The following is a 19,601-nucleotide window of genomic DNA, read 5'->3' as shown; positions in this document are numbered from 1 at the left end:
GACACTTCTACAGAACTAGACGGGAGAACGTCGCCAAAAAGTTTCTGAGTTAGGCCCTCCGTGGGTGTCTCACTCCCTAAGTGAGCAGTGAAGAGGACAGTATGTAAGGAGTAACACTAGCAAAAGCTGCTCTTGAGAACTATGGTTGAAAATGCCGAAGCGGGGGGATTAAATGAGGAATGGAATAAAAAGTGGGTATAGCCTGCACATTCACCATTTTAGTTATTTTGTGTGAAAACAATGTTAATACCAGATAAGTATAGAATTTAATTTTCTTTTTATTTAACCTTTATGTTACAAATGCGTGTTTTCCTTCTGGCGTCTATAACATCCTTGGTAGTTTTGTTCATCTGATAGTAACAACCTTCTGGATAGATTTTAATGTAGAAGATCCTTGCTTTATGAAGCTGTTATTTGGGGTGATGGTGTAATTTGAATGCTCAGTGAAGGTTCTATCCCTGAGGAACACCCCTAATCCTAGCTAGATAAGGTATGTTTTTAATTCTTATACCTTGTTAGATGTTATGCACACAGATTTTGTATTTTTATATACATAGTCTAAAGTTCAAATGTGACTCAAAGGTTTTTTTACATAACTTGTTTAAGTGTTACATGTTTTCTTATTAAAAGATTGAAAAATGCTGATTAATACAGTAAGAAACTGCATCTAATTTCTATTCTTTAGAAACTCGAGTGCCAATTTATCTTATATTTAGACATAATTTTATCCATAGAATTGGAATCTAACATTAGTTTTAATTTCAAATGTAATGGCTATATTGACGTACTATATGATTATTTCATGATTATTGCATTACTCCTGTTTATCCTTCATACTTTTTCTTTTCAAAGGGAGCTCACTTTGTTTTGGAGTAAATTGCAGCAAAGGGTAGAACCGTCAGTGCAAGTGTACCTAGAAAGGTGTCGCCAACTTTCTTTGTTAACGAAGACTGTATATCACATTTTCTTCCTGATTAAAGTTATTAATTCTGAGGTAAGAGTAATCAAGTTACTTTTCCTTAATATAATATGTGTAACTTGTCTTTAATAAGAGCTTTACTTTTGTTATTTTGACACTTTCGGTGATTTTATTATTTTTTCTTTCACTTTGGTGCTTTGGCCTTGATTTTTTTTTTTTTTTTTTTTTTTTTTTTACTATTAATCCTTTGACATATTTGATCTAGAGAAACCTAAATGTTCATATAAAGACAAAAGACTTGCTCTTACCATCTGCAATATTTCCCATTTTTGTTTTTCAGTGTCCTAGTATGTGTTATACTGCTTTGGTCGTTTGGCTCTATGCAAGTTTAGAAAGTGTAAACAGGAATGTGGGAATTATTCTATTGCTTACAGTGGGTCAGGAAAATACCCTTAAGAACCCTCTACTGCAGAACAGCCACAGACACTGGATGGAGTAGAGCAATGCTTTGTGTAGCTGCTGAGATCACAAGAACGAACGTTAAGAGTCCCCCTCCCTCCTAGGATTCAACACACAGTAACTTCATAACTGGCTCAGAAAGCCTGCACTAGGGGCTTGGCTGTAGATTTGGTTGAGTGTTCGCTGTAGCATGCAGAGCTACAGCACCACATGGACCAGAAGTGGCTGGTGCACACATGTAGTCCCAGATTGCACTTACCCGTGACTACATAGTTCAGACCAAGCTTGAGATACATCAGATCTTGTTAGGGAGAAGGAGAGGGAGGAATAGATGAGAGGAGAAAGGAAGTTTGAGTTGATGGGTATCCTCTGAGAGACCAGAGAAAGTATATAGAGATCAGATGAAGTGTTGAACCCTCTCAAATTAGGGAGTGAGTGTGAATTCTTCCCTGTCTGGAACCTGTGAAGTACCATTTCACTGAAAAACTTACTAGATAATAGATGATAGACAGCCTTGGATAATAAATACTCAGCTAATTTCTGGATCAAAACAGGTAAATCTTTCCCCAAGAAATGATAACCATAACTCTTAATTATGTTAAGTTAAGATTAGGGGGCTGTTTAGTTCATAAATCCCTGCGCCAAGTAAATGGTGAACGTTTAAGAGGTGAGAAACCTGGGCTGTGACATAGCTATGCAAACAGGAACAGAACTGCTTTGAAGGGGTGTGCTGTCAGTACAGGATTCATGTAAAAAGCCCTGCATAAGTAAGCTGAGTCCATCATCAAGGCTTACAAAAGAGAGAGAAGGATAGAATTAAGCATGCAGGCTTAACTCAAGACGGATGATCAAAATACGAATGCTTCACTCCTTCTTTAAAAGGGGAACAAGAATACCCTTGGCAGGGAATAGAGAGGCAAAGATTAAAACAGAGACAGAAGGAACACCCATTCAGAGCCTGCCCCACATGTGGCCCATACATATACAGCCATCCAATTAGACAAGATGGATGAAGTAAAGAAGTGCAGGCCGACAGGAGCCGGATGTATATCTCTCCCGAGAGACACAGCCAGAATACAGCAAACACAGAGGCGAATGCCAGCAGCAAACCACTGAACTGAGAATAGGACCCCCGTTGAAGGAATCAGAGAAAGAACTGGAAGAGCTTGAAGGGGCTCGAGACCCCATATGTACAACAATGCCAAGCAACCAGAGCTTCCAGGGACTAAGCCACTACCTAAAGACTATACATGGACTGACCCTGGACTCTGACCTCATTGGTAGCAATGAATATCCTAGTAAGAGCACCAGTGGAAGGGGAAGCCCTGGGTCCTGCTAAGACTGAACCCCCAGTGAACGTGATTGTTGGGGGGAGGGCGGCAATGGGGGGAGGATGGGGAGGGGAACACCGATAGAGAAGGGGAGGGGGAGGGGTTAGGGGGATGTTGGCCCGTAAACCGGGAAAGGGAATAACACTTGAAATGTAAATAAGAAATACTCAAGTTAATTAAATAAAAAAATAAATAAAAGTCATAAACTGCATATAAAGCCACAAAGGAAAACTGTGGCATGATTTCCCTGAAGAATAGTAGGATTAGGGCTGGAGGTAAGGCTTCGATGTTAAAAGCACACGCTGTTCTTTTGGATGACATGAGTTAGTTCCCAGCACCCATATAAGGCAGGTCACAATCATAACTCCACCTTCAGGGAACTCAGAACCTCTAGTTTCTTCTTGTACCTGCAACTCATGTACGCAAACACCTAATTAAAAATAATTGGGTGGTGGAGAGATGACTTAGTGGTTGATCCCTGGCACCCACCTGGCAGCTCATAACCACCACCTGTGAATCTAGGTCTTGGGAGCTGTGCTGTGTTGTCGTTGTCAAGAACACGTGGTGAAGACGTACGTTCAGAGAACACGTTAACACAAAAATGCATAGCGAGCACTAGCAATGAGAGAAACAGGATTAACTTGTCTAATAGTATGGGTAATGTAAAGAGAATACATTATAAAAAAGACACAAAATAGTAAAGCATGCAAAAGAGCAACACTATTAAAATGACCAAGTTTTAAAAGGTTCAGAACTTTTGGGAATGCAGAAACATAGTAATGGAAAATTTAAAAGCATCTTCTAGAGCACATAGATCATATGCATGTATAGAGCCTGACAAGCAGATGCTGCACATTTGCCAGGATCAGAATCCATCACTGAGCTACCCCCAGCGGTGTGTTACTGACTTTCTTATAGTAACCTAGATTCAGCTCTTTTCTACAGAATGCGTACAGAAGAAATGCCCTAAAAGTGCTATCTTTGCAGGGAATGTAAAAGTTCAGCATCAAAACTTTTTTAACAATCCTGTACAAATTCTTTTGAAAGATGAAATAAAAACAAAAATAATCCTCTTTTTAAAATATCTCCTATTGTCTGTATTTGGCCAGTAAGTCTTAAATATATTTTTTGTATCTATCTTGCCCTGAAATAATTTTTCTTTTAGGAGTGAAAACAAAGTGTAACTTTCCACTTTGTAGCTCATCCTCTCTCTTCACCCTTGTTAACTCATCTTTATTTATTTATCGTTTTATGTCCTGTAACGGGGTGTCACAGTTAACAATGATTGAAACAGGGCAGTGAGTTTCTGAGGCTATTGCTGTGCAGTTTTAGCAGGCAGCTGTGTTGCTACTTAACATCTAGCTTACTGAGCAGCATGGCGGAGCAGAAGAACTCTGAACTAGAAGCACTGGTAACTAGGTGTTAATTGGAACTCATTACTACACCCCTAGCTTAACCAGTCTGGCTTTCCTCTCTCAATTAGATGAGTCAGAGGGATAGCGGAAAGTGACTGCCTCATCCCTACTTCTTTTCTTGTATGGAGGCCCCTTGTTCTGCCTAGAGTGTTTCTCCATGATGACAGCCATAGTTTAAACTCAGTATATTTATTTAGCACAGATTGTAGCATATCCTCATAATCATAGTGTGCTTTGATCAATTGAAACAGGATCTTATATGGTCCAGGCTGGCCTGGAACTTGATCTGTAACGGCTTAGAACTCTGCTCCATCCTGCCTCTACCTCCCAAGTGTTCGGATTACAGGTATGTACCACACCCAGCAGTGCAGTTTGGTGCATCTCCATTCAAGTAGTGTAGATTTTCTCATACTTCTTAAAGTTAGACTTTAAAATTATAGCCCTGTCCTTAAAGATTTTATCATCTGTTGCTAGAGGGAGACATGGATATATATATATATATATATATATATATATATATATATATATATATATATATAAATATATATATATGTAAATATAAATGAATATATGCTACAACCCTTTCAGCTACCATGTAGTGTTGAGACTCCTAGTCCATGTGTCTCTCCTTAAGAATGCCAGAGTACTCTATAGATGCGTTCACAGTTTACTTTATGGTAGCACTAGAAACCCTGTTTTTAAGACTCAAATAATTGTTTTTGATTACTAACAAGTTAGGGGGTCTGAGGAATGAGTTTGTAAGTGAATTAAGAAGGTTGTATTTTATTTTTTTATTCATATGAATGTATGTGTATATATGTGTGTGTGTATATATACGCATGTGGGTTCCTGCAGAGATCAGAAATCAGACTCTGGTTGTCAGCTACCTGATATGGGTACTGGGAACTGAACTTGGGTCCCCTGGAAGAACAGCAGATATTCTTAGCGCTGCACTTTCTCTCCATCCCCTTGATCTTTGCTTTATAAAAAGGATTGGAAAAGTGAAATTTTTTTTGTACAAGTCTGCTTATTTTTTACTACTTGTGTTTTTAAGGATTTCTTTGTTTCTTATACACCCATATTCACATGGAGTTGATTTTAGGCGGGGTGTCTTTTCCTGTGCTGCTATTTTAAGATTCAAGAACAGCACATGCCAGTCTTGAAAGTCCAATTTAAAAAAGAAAAAGAATTTGTGCTTGATAGTGTAGAGTAACCTTTCCTGTACTTTGTTTGTTTCACAGACTGAAGGGGCTGGACTTGCTACCTGCATAGAATTATGTGTAAAAGCTCTTCGCTTGGAATCTACAGAAAATACTGAAGTGAAAATATCAATTTGCAAAACCATTTCGTGTTTATTGCCTGAGGATCTGGAAGTTAAACGTGCTTGTCAGTTGAGTGAATTTCTTATTGAGCCAACAGTAGACGCATACTATGCTGTGGAAATGCTATACAACCAGCCGGACCAGAAATATGATGAAGAGAATCTTCCAATACCAAACTCTCTACGTTGTGAGCTCCTACTTGTCTTGAAAACTCAGTGGCCCTTTGATCCAGAATTTTGGGATTGGAAAACCTTGAAACGCCAGTGTCTTGCACTCATGGGAGAAGAGGCGTCTATTGTGTCCTCAATTGATGAGCTGAATGACAGTGAAGTCTATGAGAAAGTAGACTACCAGGGTGAAAGGGGAGACACATCTGTCAACGGCCTTTCTGCTGGGCTTGGTACTGATTCCAGCCTGCTGATAGATACTGGTGATGAAAAGCAAAAGAAGAAGGAGATAAAAGAATTAAAAGATAGGGGGTTTATATCTGCTAGGTTTAGGAATTGGCAGGCCTACATGCAGTACTGCTTGCTCTGTGACAAAGAGTTCCTTGGACACAGAATAGTACGACATGCTCAAAAACATTACAAAGATGGGGTTTACAGCTGTCCCATATGTGCAAAGAATTTTAATTCTAAAGAATCGTTTGTCCCTCATGTTACACTGCATGTTAAACAGTCTAGTAAAGAGAGACTAGCAGCTATGAAACCGTTAAGAAGATTGGGAAGGCCTCCTAAAATCACAGCCACCCATGAAAATCAAAAGACTAATACTAATACTGTGGCAAAACAGGAACAACGACCCATAAAAAAGAATAGTCTTTATTCAACAGATTTCATAGTGTTTAATGACAATGATGGTTCAGATGATGAGAATGATGACAAGGATAAGTCTTACGAGCCCGAGGTGATCCCTGTCCAGAAACCAGTTCCTGTTAATGAATTTAATTGCCCTGTGACGTTTTGTAAAAAGGGCTTTAAGTACTTCAAAAATTTAATTGCTCACGTGAAAGGCCATAAGGATAGCGAAGATGCCAAACGCTTTCTTGAAATGCAAAGCAAAAAAGTCATCTGCCAGTACTGTAGAAGGCACTTTGTAAGCGTCACTCATCTCAATGATCACTTACAAATGCACTGTGGCAGTAAACCATATATATGTATACAGATGAAGTGTAAGGCTGGTTTTAATAGTTATGCAGAGCTCTTAGCCCACCGAAAGGAGCATCAAGTCTTTAGAGCAAAGTGCTTATTTCCAAAATGTGGCAGAATTTTTTCACAAGCTTATTTACTGTATGATCACGAAGCACAACATTATAATACCTATACTTGTAAGTTCACAGGTTGTGGTAAAGTTTATCGTTCTCAGAGTGAGATGGAAAAGCATCTGGATGACCACAGTGCACCTGAAAAAGTGCTGCCTCCTGAAGACCAGCTTACTCCATCTGGAAATGAGGTGACTCAGAACTCAGAAGGGACGACTGGGGAAGGAAGGTCAGAGCACAGCATTGAAAAGAGCGAAGGACCAGACAGAAGTGGCGATTGGGAGAAAAACAAAGCGGAGTCAGCTGTGACTACCCACAGCCAGATCTCTGCCTCTGAACTCAGGCAAGCTGACATACCATTGTCAGATGGTCTGGGAAACCCTGGTGATACTACTGTTCTTCAGACCAATGAAGTAGCCGTGTCCATCAAGGTGTCTGTCAACCATGGGATTGAGGATGACTTTGGAAAGCAAGAAAACTTAACCATGGAAGGCACTGGTGAGCCTCTGATCACAGATGTGCATAAGCCAGGTGAAGGTGCTGGTGTCCATTTCCGTCATCCAGGTTTCCAAGAGAAGAAAGATCATGAGTGCCTCAACAAAGCCCAGACTGCTCAGAATTCTTTAGCAAACTCGGAATCGCTGAAGATGGGTGACCTTAACCCACAAAGCTTAGAAAGACAGGTGAACACTCTGACGACCTTTTCTGTACAAAATGAGGGAGGACTTGAAGACAGTTCACAAATTTGCAAATTTGAATGTGGAGGTGATGTTAAAACCTCATCGAGCCTTTATGATTTACCTCTTAAGACACTAGAAAGTGTTGCATTTGTCCCATCACAGCCTGACCTGAGCAGTCCGTTGGGAGCTCCATCAGTACCTCCAAAAGCTCCAGGTCAGAAGTTCAGCTGCCAGGTCGAGGGATGCACTCGAACATACAACTCCTCACAGAGTATTGGAAAACACATGAAGACAGCACACCCTGACCAATATGCTGCTTTCAAACTGCAGCGCAAAACAAAAAAAGGTCAGAAATCTAACAACCTCAGTACACCAGATCATGGAAAGTGTGTTTATTTTTTGCCGTCACAAGTGAGCAGCTCTAATCATGCTTTTTTTACACCACAGACCAAAGCCAGTGGGAACCCTGCCTGTTCAGCCCAGTTGCAGCATGTCTCGCCTTCCATTTTTCCAGCTCATTTAGCAAGTGTATCAACTTCATTGTTACCCTCAGTGGAAAGTGTCCTAAGTCCAAACATGCCTTCTCAGGATAAACATGTACAAGATGGTATGTTATGTTCACAAATGGAAAACTTGTCTAATGCTGCCTTACCAGCACAAATGGAAGATCTAACCAAAACGGTTTTGCCTTTGAATATTGACAGCGGCTCAGATCCTTTCCTTCCTTTACCCACAGAAAATAGCTCTCTCTTCTCTTCACCAGCACACAGTGAGAATAATTCTGTTTTTTCCCAACTGGAAAGTAGTACAAATCATTATCCCTCACCGACAGAAGGAAACCTAAATTCCTCTTTTCTGAAAGGAGGCAGCAGTGAAAATGGAGCTTTTCCTTCCCACGTCAGTACTGCAGATGACTTGAGTAGCACCAGTGCCCAACAGTCTGCACCTAAGAAAGTGAAGAAAGATCGTGGTCGGGGCCCAAATGGGAAGGAAAGGAAGCCCAAGCACAACAAAAGGGCTAAGTGGCCTGCGATTATCAGAGATGGGAAATTCATCTGTAGCAGGTGTTACAGGGCTTTCACCAACCCCAGGTCCCTCGGTGGACACCTGTCTAAAAGATCTTACTGCAAACCACTGGATGGAGCAGAAATTGCACAGGAGCTTCTACAGACCAATAGACAGCCTTCCCTTCTGGCCAGCATGATTCTCTCCACAAGTACAGTAAATATGCAACAGCCACAACAGTCTAACTGTAATCCAGAAACATGTTTTAAAGATCCATCATTTCTGCAACTTCTTTCTGTGGAAAATCGTCCAAACTTTTTGCCAAGTACATTTCCTAGATGTGATGTGAGTAACTTTAATGCTGGTGTTAGTCAGGAAGGCAGTGAAATTATTAAGCAGGCTTTAGAAACTGCTGGCATTCCTAGCACATTTGAGAGTGCCGAAATGCTTTCTCAGGTTGTTCCAATAGGCAGTGTCTCCGATGCAGCACAAGTAAATGCCGAGGGGATGCCAGGTCCGACGGTGACACCCTTGTTACAGACTGTTTGCCACACAAACACCTCACCATCAAGCCAGAATCAAACACCAAATTCCAAAACTTCCAACCTCAAAGAATGTAACAGTTTGCCTATTTTTACAACAAATGATTTACTGCTAAAAACTATTGAAAATGGCTTGTGCTCCAATTCATTCAGTAGTTCTACTGAGCCACCACAAAATTTTACCAATAATAGCACTCATGTTTCTGTTATAAGTGGTCCTCAAAATACAAGATCCAATCATTTAAATAAAAAAGGAAATAGTGCATCTAAGAAGAGAAAAAAAGTTACTCCTGCAGTAATTGTATCTAATACATCCCAAAATGTGGTACCAACTGACTTAACAATGGGACTTGCATCGAAGAATCTTACAGTCCCTGATACCAACACACGTGACATGATTCCAGATTGTGAACCTCAGGCTTTGGTGGAAAATCTCACACAGAAATTAAATAACATTGACAATCATTTGTTTTTAACTGACGTAAAAGAGAGCTGTAAAGCCAGTCTTGAGCCCCATACAATGTTAACCCCTTTAACATTAAAAACTGAAAATGGTGATTCCCGAATGATGCCTTTGAATTCATGCACACCAGTGAGTTCTGATTTGCAGATTTCTGAAGATAATGTTATACAAAACTTTGAGAAGACTCTAGAAATTATTAAAACTGCTATGAATTCTCAAATACTTGAGGTAAAAAGTGGATCTCAGGGTACTGGTGAGACAACACAGAATGCTCAGATAAATTACAGTATGCAACTTCCTTCAGTAAACTCTATCCCGGATAACAAGTTGCCTGATTCTTCTCAGTGTTCCTCTTTCCTAACTGTAATGCCAACAAAACATAACATTCCTCAGTCTGAAGCATTACATAAAGAAGATCAAATACAGGACATTTTAGAGGGTTTGCAAAACTTAAAACTAGAAACTGACATCTCTGCTCCACCTTCCCAGGCTACGCTAATAAACAAATCAGTAGCACTGTCCCCTACTCCTACTAAATCAACTCCAAATATTATAGTCCAACCAGTTTCTGAAGTGATACATGTTCAGCTTAATGACAGAGTTAATAAGCCCTTTGTGTGTCAAAATCAAGGTTGTAACTACAGTGCCATGACAAAGGATGCCCTGTTTAAACACTATGGTAAGATTCATCAGTATACTCCAGAGATGATTCTTGAAATTAAGAAGAATCAGTTAAAATTTGCTCCATTTAAATGTGTAGTACCTACATGTACCAAAACATTTACAAGAAACTCTAATCTCCGGGCGCACTGTCAGTTGGTACATCATTTTACAATAGAAGAAATGGTAAAACTAAAAATAAAAAGGCCCTATGGAAGGAAATCACAGGGTGAAAATTTGTCATCTCCACAGATTAATCAAGTGAAGAAACAGCTACCCATGGCAGAGGAAGCAAAAACTGAGTCACAGCCAGCCTTTGAGGTACCAGCAGTGGCAGGCGAGGATGCACTTGATAATGTAGCAGTAATCCCAGAAAACCAACTTGCAGAAAAAAAAAGTCCTGAGAAACCAGAAAGTTCTTCACAGCCTGTCACAGCCTCTACTGAACAATATAATGCAAATCTTGGAAACCTAAAAACCAAAGGAAGGAAAAATAAAAGGCATAGAAAAGAAAAGGAAGAAAAAAGAGAAAAGAATCCAGTTTCCCAGTCCTTTGAGTTTCCAACAAGATACAGTTCATACAGACCTTACTGTTGTGTTCACCAGGGGTGCTTTGCTGCATTTACAATACAGCAAAACTTGATTCTTCACTACCAGGCTGTACATAAATCAAATCTTCCTACATTTTCTGCAGAGGTTGAAGAGGAAAGTGAAGCTGTTAAAGAAAGTGAAGAAACTGAACCTAAACAATCAATGAAAGAATTTCGGTGTCAGGTGAGTGACTGTTCTAGGATTTTTCAAGCAATTACTGGCCTAATACAGCACTATATGAAACTTCATGAAATGACACCTGAGGAAATCGAAAGCATGACTGCAGCTGTGGATGTTGGCAAGTTTCCATGTGATCAGCTGGAGTGTAAATCTTCTTTTACGACATATCTGAGCTATGTTGTTCATCTTGAGGTAGACCATGGAATTGGAACAAGGACAAGTAAGACAGAAGAAGATGGCATATACAAGTGTGATTGTGAAGGCTGTGACAGGATATATGCCACTCGGTCTAATCTTCTCCGACACATTTTTAATAAACATAATGACAAGCATAAAGCTCATTTGATTCGGCCAAGAAAATTAACTGGCCAGGAAAATATATCAAGTAAAGCAAACCAAGAAAAATCAAAGTCTAAACATAGGGCAATAAAACACAACAGATTTGGGAAAGATGGAATGAAAGGGCCAAAGACAAAGCGGAAGAAGAAAAGTAATTTAGAAAGCAAAAGTGCAAAAATAGTGCAAATTGAAGAAGATAAGCCTTATTCTCTAAAACGTGGAAAGCATGTATATTCTATAAAGGCTAGGAATGATGCCTTGTCAGAATGTACAAGCAAATTTGTTACACAGTATCCGTGTATGATAAAAGGGTGTACTTCAGTTGTTACAAGTGAAAGCAATATAATTAGACATTATAAGTGTCATAAATTGTCCAAGGCATTTACATCACAACATCGCAATATTCTTATTGTCTTTAAGCGATATGGCAACCCACAAGAAAAGGAAGTCTCTGAGCAAGAAGATGAAAAGAATGATAAAAAAGATCCTGATTCATCTGTGTTAGAGAAAAACGATAACTCACAACCAGCTAGCATTCCACAGGAAGAAGGCATGAAAGGTGAAAAAGATGAAATGGATGAGTTAACAGAATTATTTATTACAAAGTTAATAAATGAAGACAGCACAAATACAGAAACCCAAGTCAGTACCACTTTAAAGGTAAACAACGATTTTCAGGAGCATGATTCCTGCATATCAGAAAGACAAAAGACTGGAAATTTGAAGAGAGTCTATAAAGAAAAGAACATCACGCAGAATAAGAAACGGAAGATTGATAAAACTGAGCCAGAAGTACCATTAGTGGTAAATAAAACACACAAAGAGGAAGAGACTGCTGTAGCAGTTCAAACCACCGAGGAGCACCCTGCATCCTTTGATTGGAGCTCCTTTAAACCTATGGGATTTGAAGCGTCCTTTCTGAAGTTTCTTGAAGAGTCTGCAGTGAAGCAGAAGAAAAATACTGACAGAGACCATTCCCACAGTGGAAGTAAAAGAGGATCCCATTCAAACTCCAGAAAAAATGTTGATAAGACTGCTGTGACTGGTGGAAATCATGTGTGTTCCTGTAAAGAAAGTGAAATCTTTGTACAGTTTGCCAATCCCTCAAAGCTTCAGTGCAGTGAGAATGTAAAAATTGTTTTAGACAAGACTCTTAAAGATTGCTCTGAGCTTGTCCTAAAACAGCTTCAGGAAATGAAACCTACTGTCAGTCTAAAAAAACTTGAAGTACTATCAAATGATCCTGATAGGACTGTTTTAAAAGAACTCAGTCTAGGTAAAGCCACAGGCAGAGGGCAGTACTGATAACTTATGTACTATAAATACATATCATTTGTAGTTTTATTTTAAATAGAGAGCCATCAAGCATGCTGTTGTGAGCTTTTTAATTTGTTGACATGGATTAACCTAGCTTTAAAAAAAGTGAGAAAAAAGGCCATGACATTTGTCATGTAGAACTTTATTTTATCCCTATGGGACTTGAACAGAATCAATACTTCAGTTATTGTAAATAATTGAGTTAAGCCTCAAATTTCTGTCACCCAGTTGTCCTTTCCATGAACTCTACTGAATTATCTGTGTGATTGGTGTCTTCAGCAGATCACCACTCGTGTATAGCAGCACTCTTTATTTGTAGATATGTTTGTATATATTTATTATTGTAAATCATTTGCTGCCACCAGCAGTCTGTAAGTCAAAATGAGTAAATGATACATTTATATTTGCAATTTTAATTTTAACGAAGTGATCAAGTTTTTAAACTTTTATTGTTTTAAATTAAGAACTTTTTGAACTAAAACTAGAACTGCCATAGCTAATTTTTTTTAACATAAAACATTTACAAGATGATATCAAGGTGTTTCGCACAGTAGGCACATTACAGCACTCTGCTTTGTGAATTTGCCATCCCCCACTCTTGGATGGTGTTCATGTGAAACCAGAGCAGAGTCCTTGGTTTTATTCATACAGCTACAGTTTTGTTTGTTTCCATTGCTTCTAATCAGATAGCTACTCCAAGTCCCGAAATGTAATGGAAATGTGAATAAAGACTTTACTACATGGAAGATTTTAAACATTGCTATTTTAAGATATCCTTTGTCAATGTGATAGAAACTAGTAGTGGCTCAGTGTAAATATTCGAGGTGGTGGTTTGTGAAGTAGCCCAGTATTGCCTTAAATAAAATCACATTTCAGTTCTTCTTTTGTATGTGATCTTATAAGATTTTTCCCTCCCATTTTCTGAGATTTATGGATGGTGTATAGCTTTAAACTGTATAAACTTTTGTGGAAAAAATTTTTTAGACATTTTTATAAATTTTAAAATTGGTATCATCAAAGTGAGCCCATCTTGTGTTTATAAAATGCAAGAATCCTTAACATTTATAGTTACATAGATGAAACACTTTCTATAAGGAAGTATTATGTTTTGATTTTACTATTTATAGGCATTAGGTTGTGCAGATTTGTCTGTCTTCACATTATCTAATGATACGATTTTCATTAGTCTTCAAGAACAGTATTAGTCATGATTGATTATTTGATCATTCAGTAACTAGTTCTTCTAGCTTAGCTTTAGTCACCGTATCTGTGCTGGGAGGAAGAAGTTATTTCTGGAGCACTGACAGCCCTCGTGGAAAGCACAGCTGAAGTCGCACTGGAGACAAGGCAGCATTTGGATCTTTACTTTCTTGTTTGCCATAAGTAGCGTTTTTGTTTGTTTTGGGGTTTTTGTTTGTTTTTGTTCGTTTATCTGTTTGTTGACATGTTATAAAGCATTTACATTCACAGTGTTCCCCGACCTGTGGTGGTGTGGTCACATGGATGTGTTTCCCCTGTTCTGCGTCAGACTTGCAGAGAATGAATGAGTCAGTAAACTGAAATCGCTGGTACTCTGAATAAATAAGCATGGTGAAGGAATGAACTTCATTTTTTTTGGAAACTTTAAAGTTTAATTATTAAAGTAATACAGTTTTATTTGGGGGCCTAAATGGGTTGTGTTGAGTAGTTGATTTCATTTAAAGGTTTCTTTTCAGTATGCGTAATTAAAATCCTTGGTAAGCCCACTGTTATTTATTAATGTTAAAATAAAGGTGGTTTTCATGGTTGATTTATATTTTTCAAACAACTGAATAATTTTTTTGTTCATGGGACATTTTCATACAGTTTTCTTAGACACTCTCCTAACCCTTAGCTATCGTGTCTGATAGAAGGCAGCAGCAAAGAGGCTCGTCGTCATCAGTTATGTAAACTAGCCACTGTAAAGTGAAAATGCCAATGCAAAACCAGACATCCTGGTCCACACGGAATTCTAGTGCCCAGGATTGACTCAAAGCCCAAGGCAACCTGTGCTACATATGAGATCCTGTCTGCAGAAACAATGACAGAAAATATGGAAGAGAGAACAACATCGTGCAGCTTCTTTCCTTGTTAGTAAATTAAACACTACACTGTTCTCTACTATATTTTCTAAGAGAGGATGGCCAGCATTGAGTGTCATTTGTTTACGGTTTTAGTTTATAGGTAATGAATGTTAAAGCAGTTATGAGAACATTTTTAATGTGCAACTGATGAAACTACAGAATAAAACAGGAATGAAGTACAGAACAGCATGCTGATAAAGCCCGTTTGGAATGGAATGCTTTGGTACTAAAGCACAATGAAAACATTTTTTCAAATATAGTTTTTCTCAATCTATTCTTAAAATATGCTCTTCAACCTAAATTTGCCCAAGGTGTCATCATTAGAACTGGGGTGGGGGTCTTCCCTCTATATTTAAGTCTCAAGGATTCAGAATCTTATTCAAAGTAAATCATTGCCCTAAGCTAAGCATGACAGTTCCGGAAAGTTTTTCAGCAGTGTTAAAATCAGTTACATTTTAGAAAGCTATACATATTTTTTAATGAAAGAAAAGGTTCCCCGGGTGCATTTAAGTTGAACAACTAATGAAGTGCTCATTTTGGACAAGTGGCACTGTTTCGTGAATGGATTGGGAGAATTGGAGATTAACCAGAAGACACATATTCCAAGTTTAGAAAAATTGATGTAAGTAGAACTTGGGAAAGAAACTAGTGTTTTTGAAAGAGAAGTGCAAGCCTTCTCTGTGGGTCTGGGTAGCGAGTTATGATAATCATTTCGTGTGTTATGGCCTCCCTCAAAAGGAGAGTACAAACACACGAGATATTTTAAAGTCTAGGGAAAACATGTTAATGAAAGAATCTTTTAGGCTCAGGCGATCAAGACAACAATTTTCCATTTTAAAGTTAGGAGCGTGTCCTGCTGTATTGACGTCTGAAGGACTGCAGTTGTTAGTGCTCATCTGCACGCAGGAGACCCTGAGCTCCATCAGTAGCGTTACCTAAAGGGTGCGGCTTTCTCAGAGTTGATCAGGTATGCAGTATCTTAGCTATATACAGAGGGCGATCGTTCTGATGGGCCTACCATTCCAGCCTATTGATCCTTATGTAGTACTGGCCGTTAATGATTTGAATATCATCTTGTATTCAGTAATACTGAGTATTGGCTTGTGTATTTTTACCAAACTCCAGTCTTCCTGTCGAAGCCCCTGTTAAACTTCACACACAGTCCACTCCTGCTGCTCATTCACATGATCCATTCCTTCTTCAGTTCTAAGTTCACATCCCCTTTGGAAAATCACTCTGAAGTCAGAGACGGAGAACTTCCCATTATATTTTCTTTTTCTAGTTCTTTTTAATAAACATTATGGGTGTGTCCTATTCATGCAAACAATACCCAGTCATAACTCAGATGTGTGCAGTCATAGCTCATTTGGTTCCACTGCCCATTCCCTTTCTTGGTATTTATGTTTACTCCACCTGAAAATTGTTTCTTTCAGCACCTACTTCCCACTTTTTTGGAGTATTCAGTATTATTGACAACACTTTCTCATGACAATTTTGTGCGCCCCCCCCCTCCTTTCTTTTAGGTCTGCTCTATCTCTGGATGCCAGTACCTGCTAGTCCCTGGCAGATGTCAGGGGAAAGGGGTCATTGGATGTGTATGTGAATTTATCTGTGTGCAGTGTCCATTATGAGAAGTTATGTATTACCAGTGTACTTAAAGGAACAAACTTATCATCATTCCAGTCCCATGCACACGGCTAAGCTAAGCATCAAACACCCAGACCATTTATCACCTCAGCTTTGATCTGTTCTCCCAGAATTCCTTATCTAGAAATTTAAATCTATTTGTGGTTTCCAAACCTAAGTTCCTTGCTTCCTGAAAAGCAAAAGCATTTGTATGTCCTACATAGAAGAAACCTTTCTACTTCATGTAATGACCACAATCATCTTTTGCCTGGGACATTGGCACCTTGATTTTCTTGAATGTCTCTACCACCACTAAGTGGCATGTTTAGGCAGTATCACTTTCAAAGTCACAGTGTCCTTTGGAATATTTTGGGTTCTGCCTATATACTTGTAAGCATGTCTTGTTACTCTGCTTATTATATAATGATTACATTGTCTTCAATTTAAATCCTCAAACCAGCAAGCTCTTCATCTCAAGGACTTACTCTTAACTTTCTTTTGTTTAGAATGTTTTTTTACTGTGCTACAACTTATCCAACAAATGCAGCTTTTTATCCCCTATGGGGATAAAAATGGTTTATTGCTGATACACTTGGGTTTCCTTCGTGACCTTTTGAGTTACTGCTTCCTTCCCTCTTGATTGAGATCAGAGTTGAAATATAGAGCAATATTCTCAAAGGAGTGATACTGGTTATTGAGGGGAAAAATGTTAAAAAGAGATGGTGCTTTTTAGGTCAGAAAAGTCAGAGCTAATTTTAGGCCAAAAGAAAAATATGCCTTTTTATAAAACGGCCTGATAGGAGTGGCTTTGAAGGAAATTGTAGAAATGTGATAGAAATGAGGTAAGCAAGCGCTAGATCATCCAGAGTGCTTAGACCCACCTGTATTGGACTTTATAGTAACCAAGGAGTTGGCATTTGGAGTTGAAGCAGAGAAATGTGATTTTTGCAGTTTTAAGTTTTCAGTAAGGAAAAAAATGCAGTGGATAATTCAAGTGGTTGAATGATTTATTTTCAGTCACTCTGGAGAGAGAATACTGACTGAATAGAACAGCAGTAAAAGACTGGGAAGGAAAGTAGATAGGATTGTGTAATCTAGAATATTCGATGCCATTTGGTTATGGATTATAGGGTTTATTTCCATTCAAAATGCCACTTACAGTGTAGGTAGGACCAGAGCAAGCGTTTATAGTGGATGGTTGTGAAAGGAAGAGTGTATAGAAGCTTGGTGCAGGGTAACTCCAATGTTTAAAAGAAGAAATTATAATTATTACCTTTTAGTAGAAGCCAGATGGAATTGGTAACTCAGGCTATCATGGCTTCTTGCCCAAGTGTTTTAAAGTAATGCAATAAAAGTGTCCATAACAGATTTGGTAGAAGGTTAAAATGTGAGAAATAGTACATATTCGATTGTAAGATTTTTGGCTTTGGTAATTTGTTTTAATTGCAGTGTTATTTGCCAAACTAATATAGGAGTAAGGCTAGAAGGATTAGTGTTGAAATTGAAACTCCTGTAGGTTATTATGCCAAAGAAGTACAGTGTTCTACTTTGAGAGGAAACATTTTGTCTTTCATCTCCTGAGTATTTAATATATTTTGTTAGAATTAAGAACAGTTACAAGTAAAAATTTGGACATTTAGCATAGGATAGAGATTTGAAAATTATCTTCATTTAGAAAATTAAAGGAGGTGGGGTTGGGGATTTAGCTCAGTGATAGAGCGCTTGCCTAGCAAGCCCAAGGCTCTGGGTTCAGTCCCCAGCTCCAAAAAAAAAAAAAAAAAAAAAAAAAAAGACAGAAAATTAAAGGAGGCAAAGCAGCTAGGCCTAAGGAACATCAATACTTGGTGGGCAAAAGAAAGTGAACCAGACAAGACTTGGAAAGGAAGAGACAAGACCCAGAAAGATCAGTGCAAGGTGTTTGGCCATAGGAACTGAGTCCTAAAATTAGTTGCTAGTCATTTTAATTTAGAGAACTTTAAGTGTATGGGGTTTTCCCCCCTCAGTTATACCTAGTGAATAATCACCTGCTTACTAAAGAAGTAAACATTGGGGTAATAGATGGAACCTGTTTGCAGGAATAAAGTTTGTAATGTTAGAATTATGGTAGAGAACACAATTTGGGTATGTATTAAAAGTAGTATCGCTAGCCAGGCAGTGGTTGGTACACGCCTTTAGTCCCACAGCTAGGGAGTCAGAGACAGGCCTCCCTGGTCTACAGAGTGGGAAAACAGTGAAACACTGTCTCAAAATGCAAAAAAAAAAAAAAAAATTAGTAATGTTAAGCTCCTTGTTGGGATGGAAGGAAACAAATTCTCAGTACAAATGAGGTAGTATGTGTAGCATCATCTCTTTGATCATGTGGTAGTCCTAGTGGCAAACATTGGTTGCATAGTCTGCATTGGTTGCATGGTGATGCAGCAGTGAATAAGTATAGATACCATTGTCATAAAGCCAAGGAATGGAAGAAAATGGCCTAGGGTTCTTAGCTTGTGCTGGAGAAGAGGGCATAGGAATAAGGTCAAACACAAACATGTATATGGCGTTGAGTTGTAGAGGAATCCAGCTAGCAGTGTCTAAAAATGACCATGTAGGGAGGTTTTGTTTTTTAATTAGAATGGAGATAGAGGTAGGATAAGAGTTTTAAGCCTTACTGGATAGGTTGTATTTGCACTTTGTAGGAGAAGATGTATGTGAGAAGACTGGATAACCTAAATTAGGAACAATAGAAGCTGTCCTTCCATGCTATGTGGTACATGAAAAGAGCCTGGAGAGCAATTTCTTTTTTTTTTTTTAAAGATTTATTTATTACTATGTTTATATGAGTACACTGTAGCTGTTTTTCAGATACAGCGGAAGAGGGCAACAGATCCCATTACAGATGGTTGTGAGCCACCATGTGGTTGCTGGGAATTGAACTCAGGACCTCTGGAAGAACAGTCAGTGCTCTTAACCACTGAGCCATCTCTCCAGCCCCAGAGAGCAATTTCTTAATGCACATCCCGTATTAAGGGATCCAGATTGAGTAGGATAACATGAAATAGCAGCGTGTAAATCTGTGAAGCAAAAAAGAATGACGTACACAGAAAATCCATTCTAAAGAACATAATGGAGGAGACACAATTAGAATACTCGAGTAAAAGCTTAATTGAAAAGTGTGTGTGTGTGTGTGTGTGTGTGTGTGTGTGAGAGAGAGAGAGAGAGAGAGAGAGAGAGAGAGAGAGAGAGAGAGAGAGAGAGAGAGACAGCAAAAATGCCAAATTAGGATTAGGATTAGGATGGGGCAAATTATGCCAGAGAGCTCTTCACTGGAACAGCTAGGAGGATGGCCTACTTCTTACCAAGCCAAGTTAGCCCCCTGTATATGGAGGTTGTAAAATACTGATCCTTGG

General features: G+C 38.7%; 1 protein-coding gene across 9 annotated transcripts in view; it reads left to right on the top strand.

Annotated features, from left to right (window-relative positions):
* Positions 1-14,288, top strand: part of Zfp292 (zinc finger protein 292) — an 80,243-nt gene extending 65,955 nt beyond the window's left edge. For 3 of the 9 annotated variants that reach the window (XM_087550845.1, XM_087550844.1, XM_087550842.1), the window contains 2 exons: positions 853-994; positions 5,366-14,288. In XM_087550845.1, coding sequence (XP_087406971.1) covers positions 853-994; positions 5,366-12,472 — 7,249 coding nt within the window. In that variant the 3' untranslated portion in view covers positions 12,473-14,288. Of the gene's footprint in view, positions 1-852; positions 995-4,375; positions 4,471-5,365 lie in introns of all 9 variants that reach the window. The other 6 variants (XR_015620049.1, XM_087550847.1, XM_087550843.1 and 3 more) reach the window with 6 other exon arrangements.
* The last annotated feature ends 5,313 nt before the right edge of the window (positions 14,289-19,601 follow it).

The sequence above is a fragment of the Rattus norvegicus genome, chromosome 5 (assembly GCF_021556685.1).
Source record: "Rattus norvegicus strain SHRSP/BbbUtx chromosome 5, alternate assembly SHRSP_T2T, whole genome shotgun sequence".
Lineage (NCBI taxonomy): Eukaryota > Metazoa > Chordata > Mammalia > Rodentia > Muridae > Rattus > Rattus norvegicus.
Note: the sequence above shows the minus strand (reverse complement) of the source record. Positions and strands in the feature narration are given on the sequence as shown.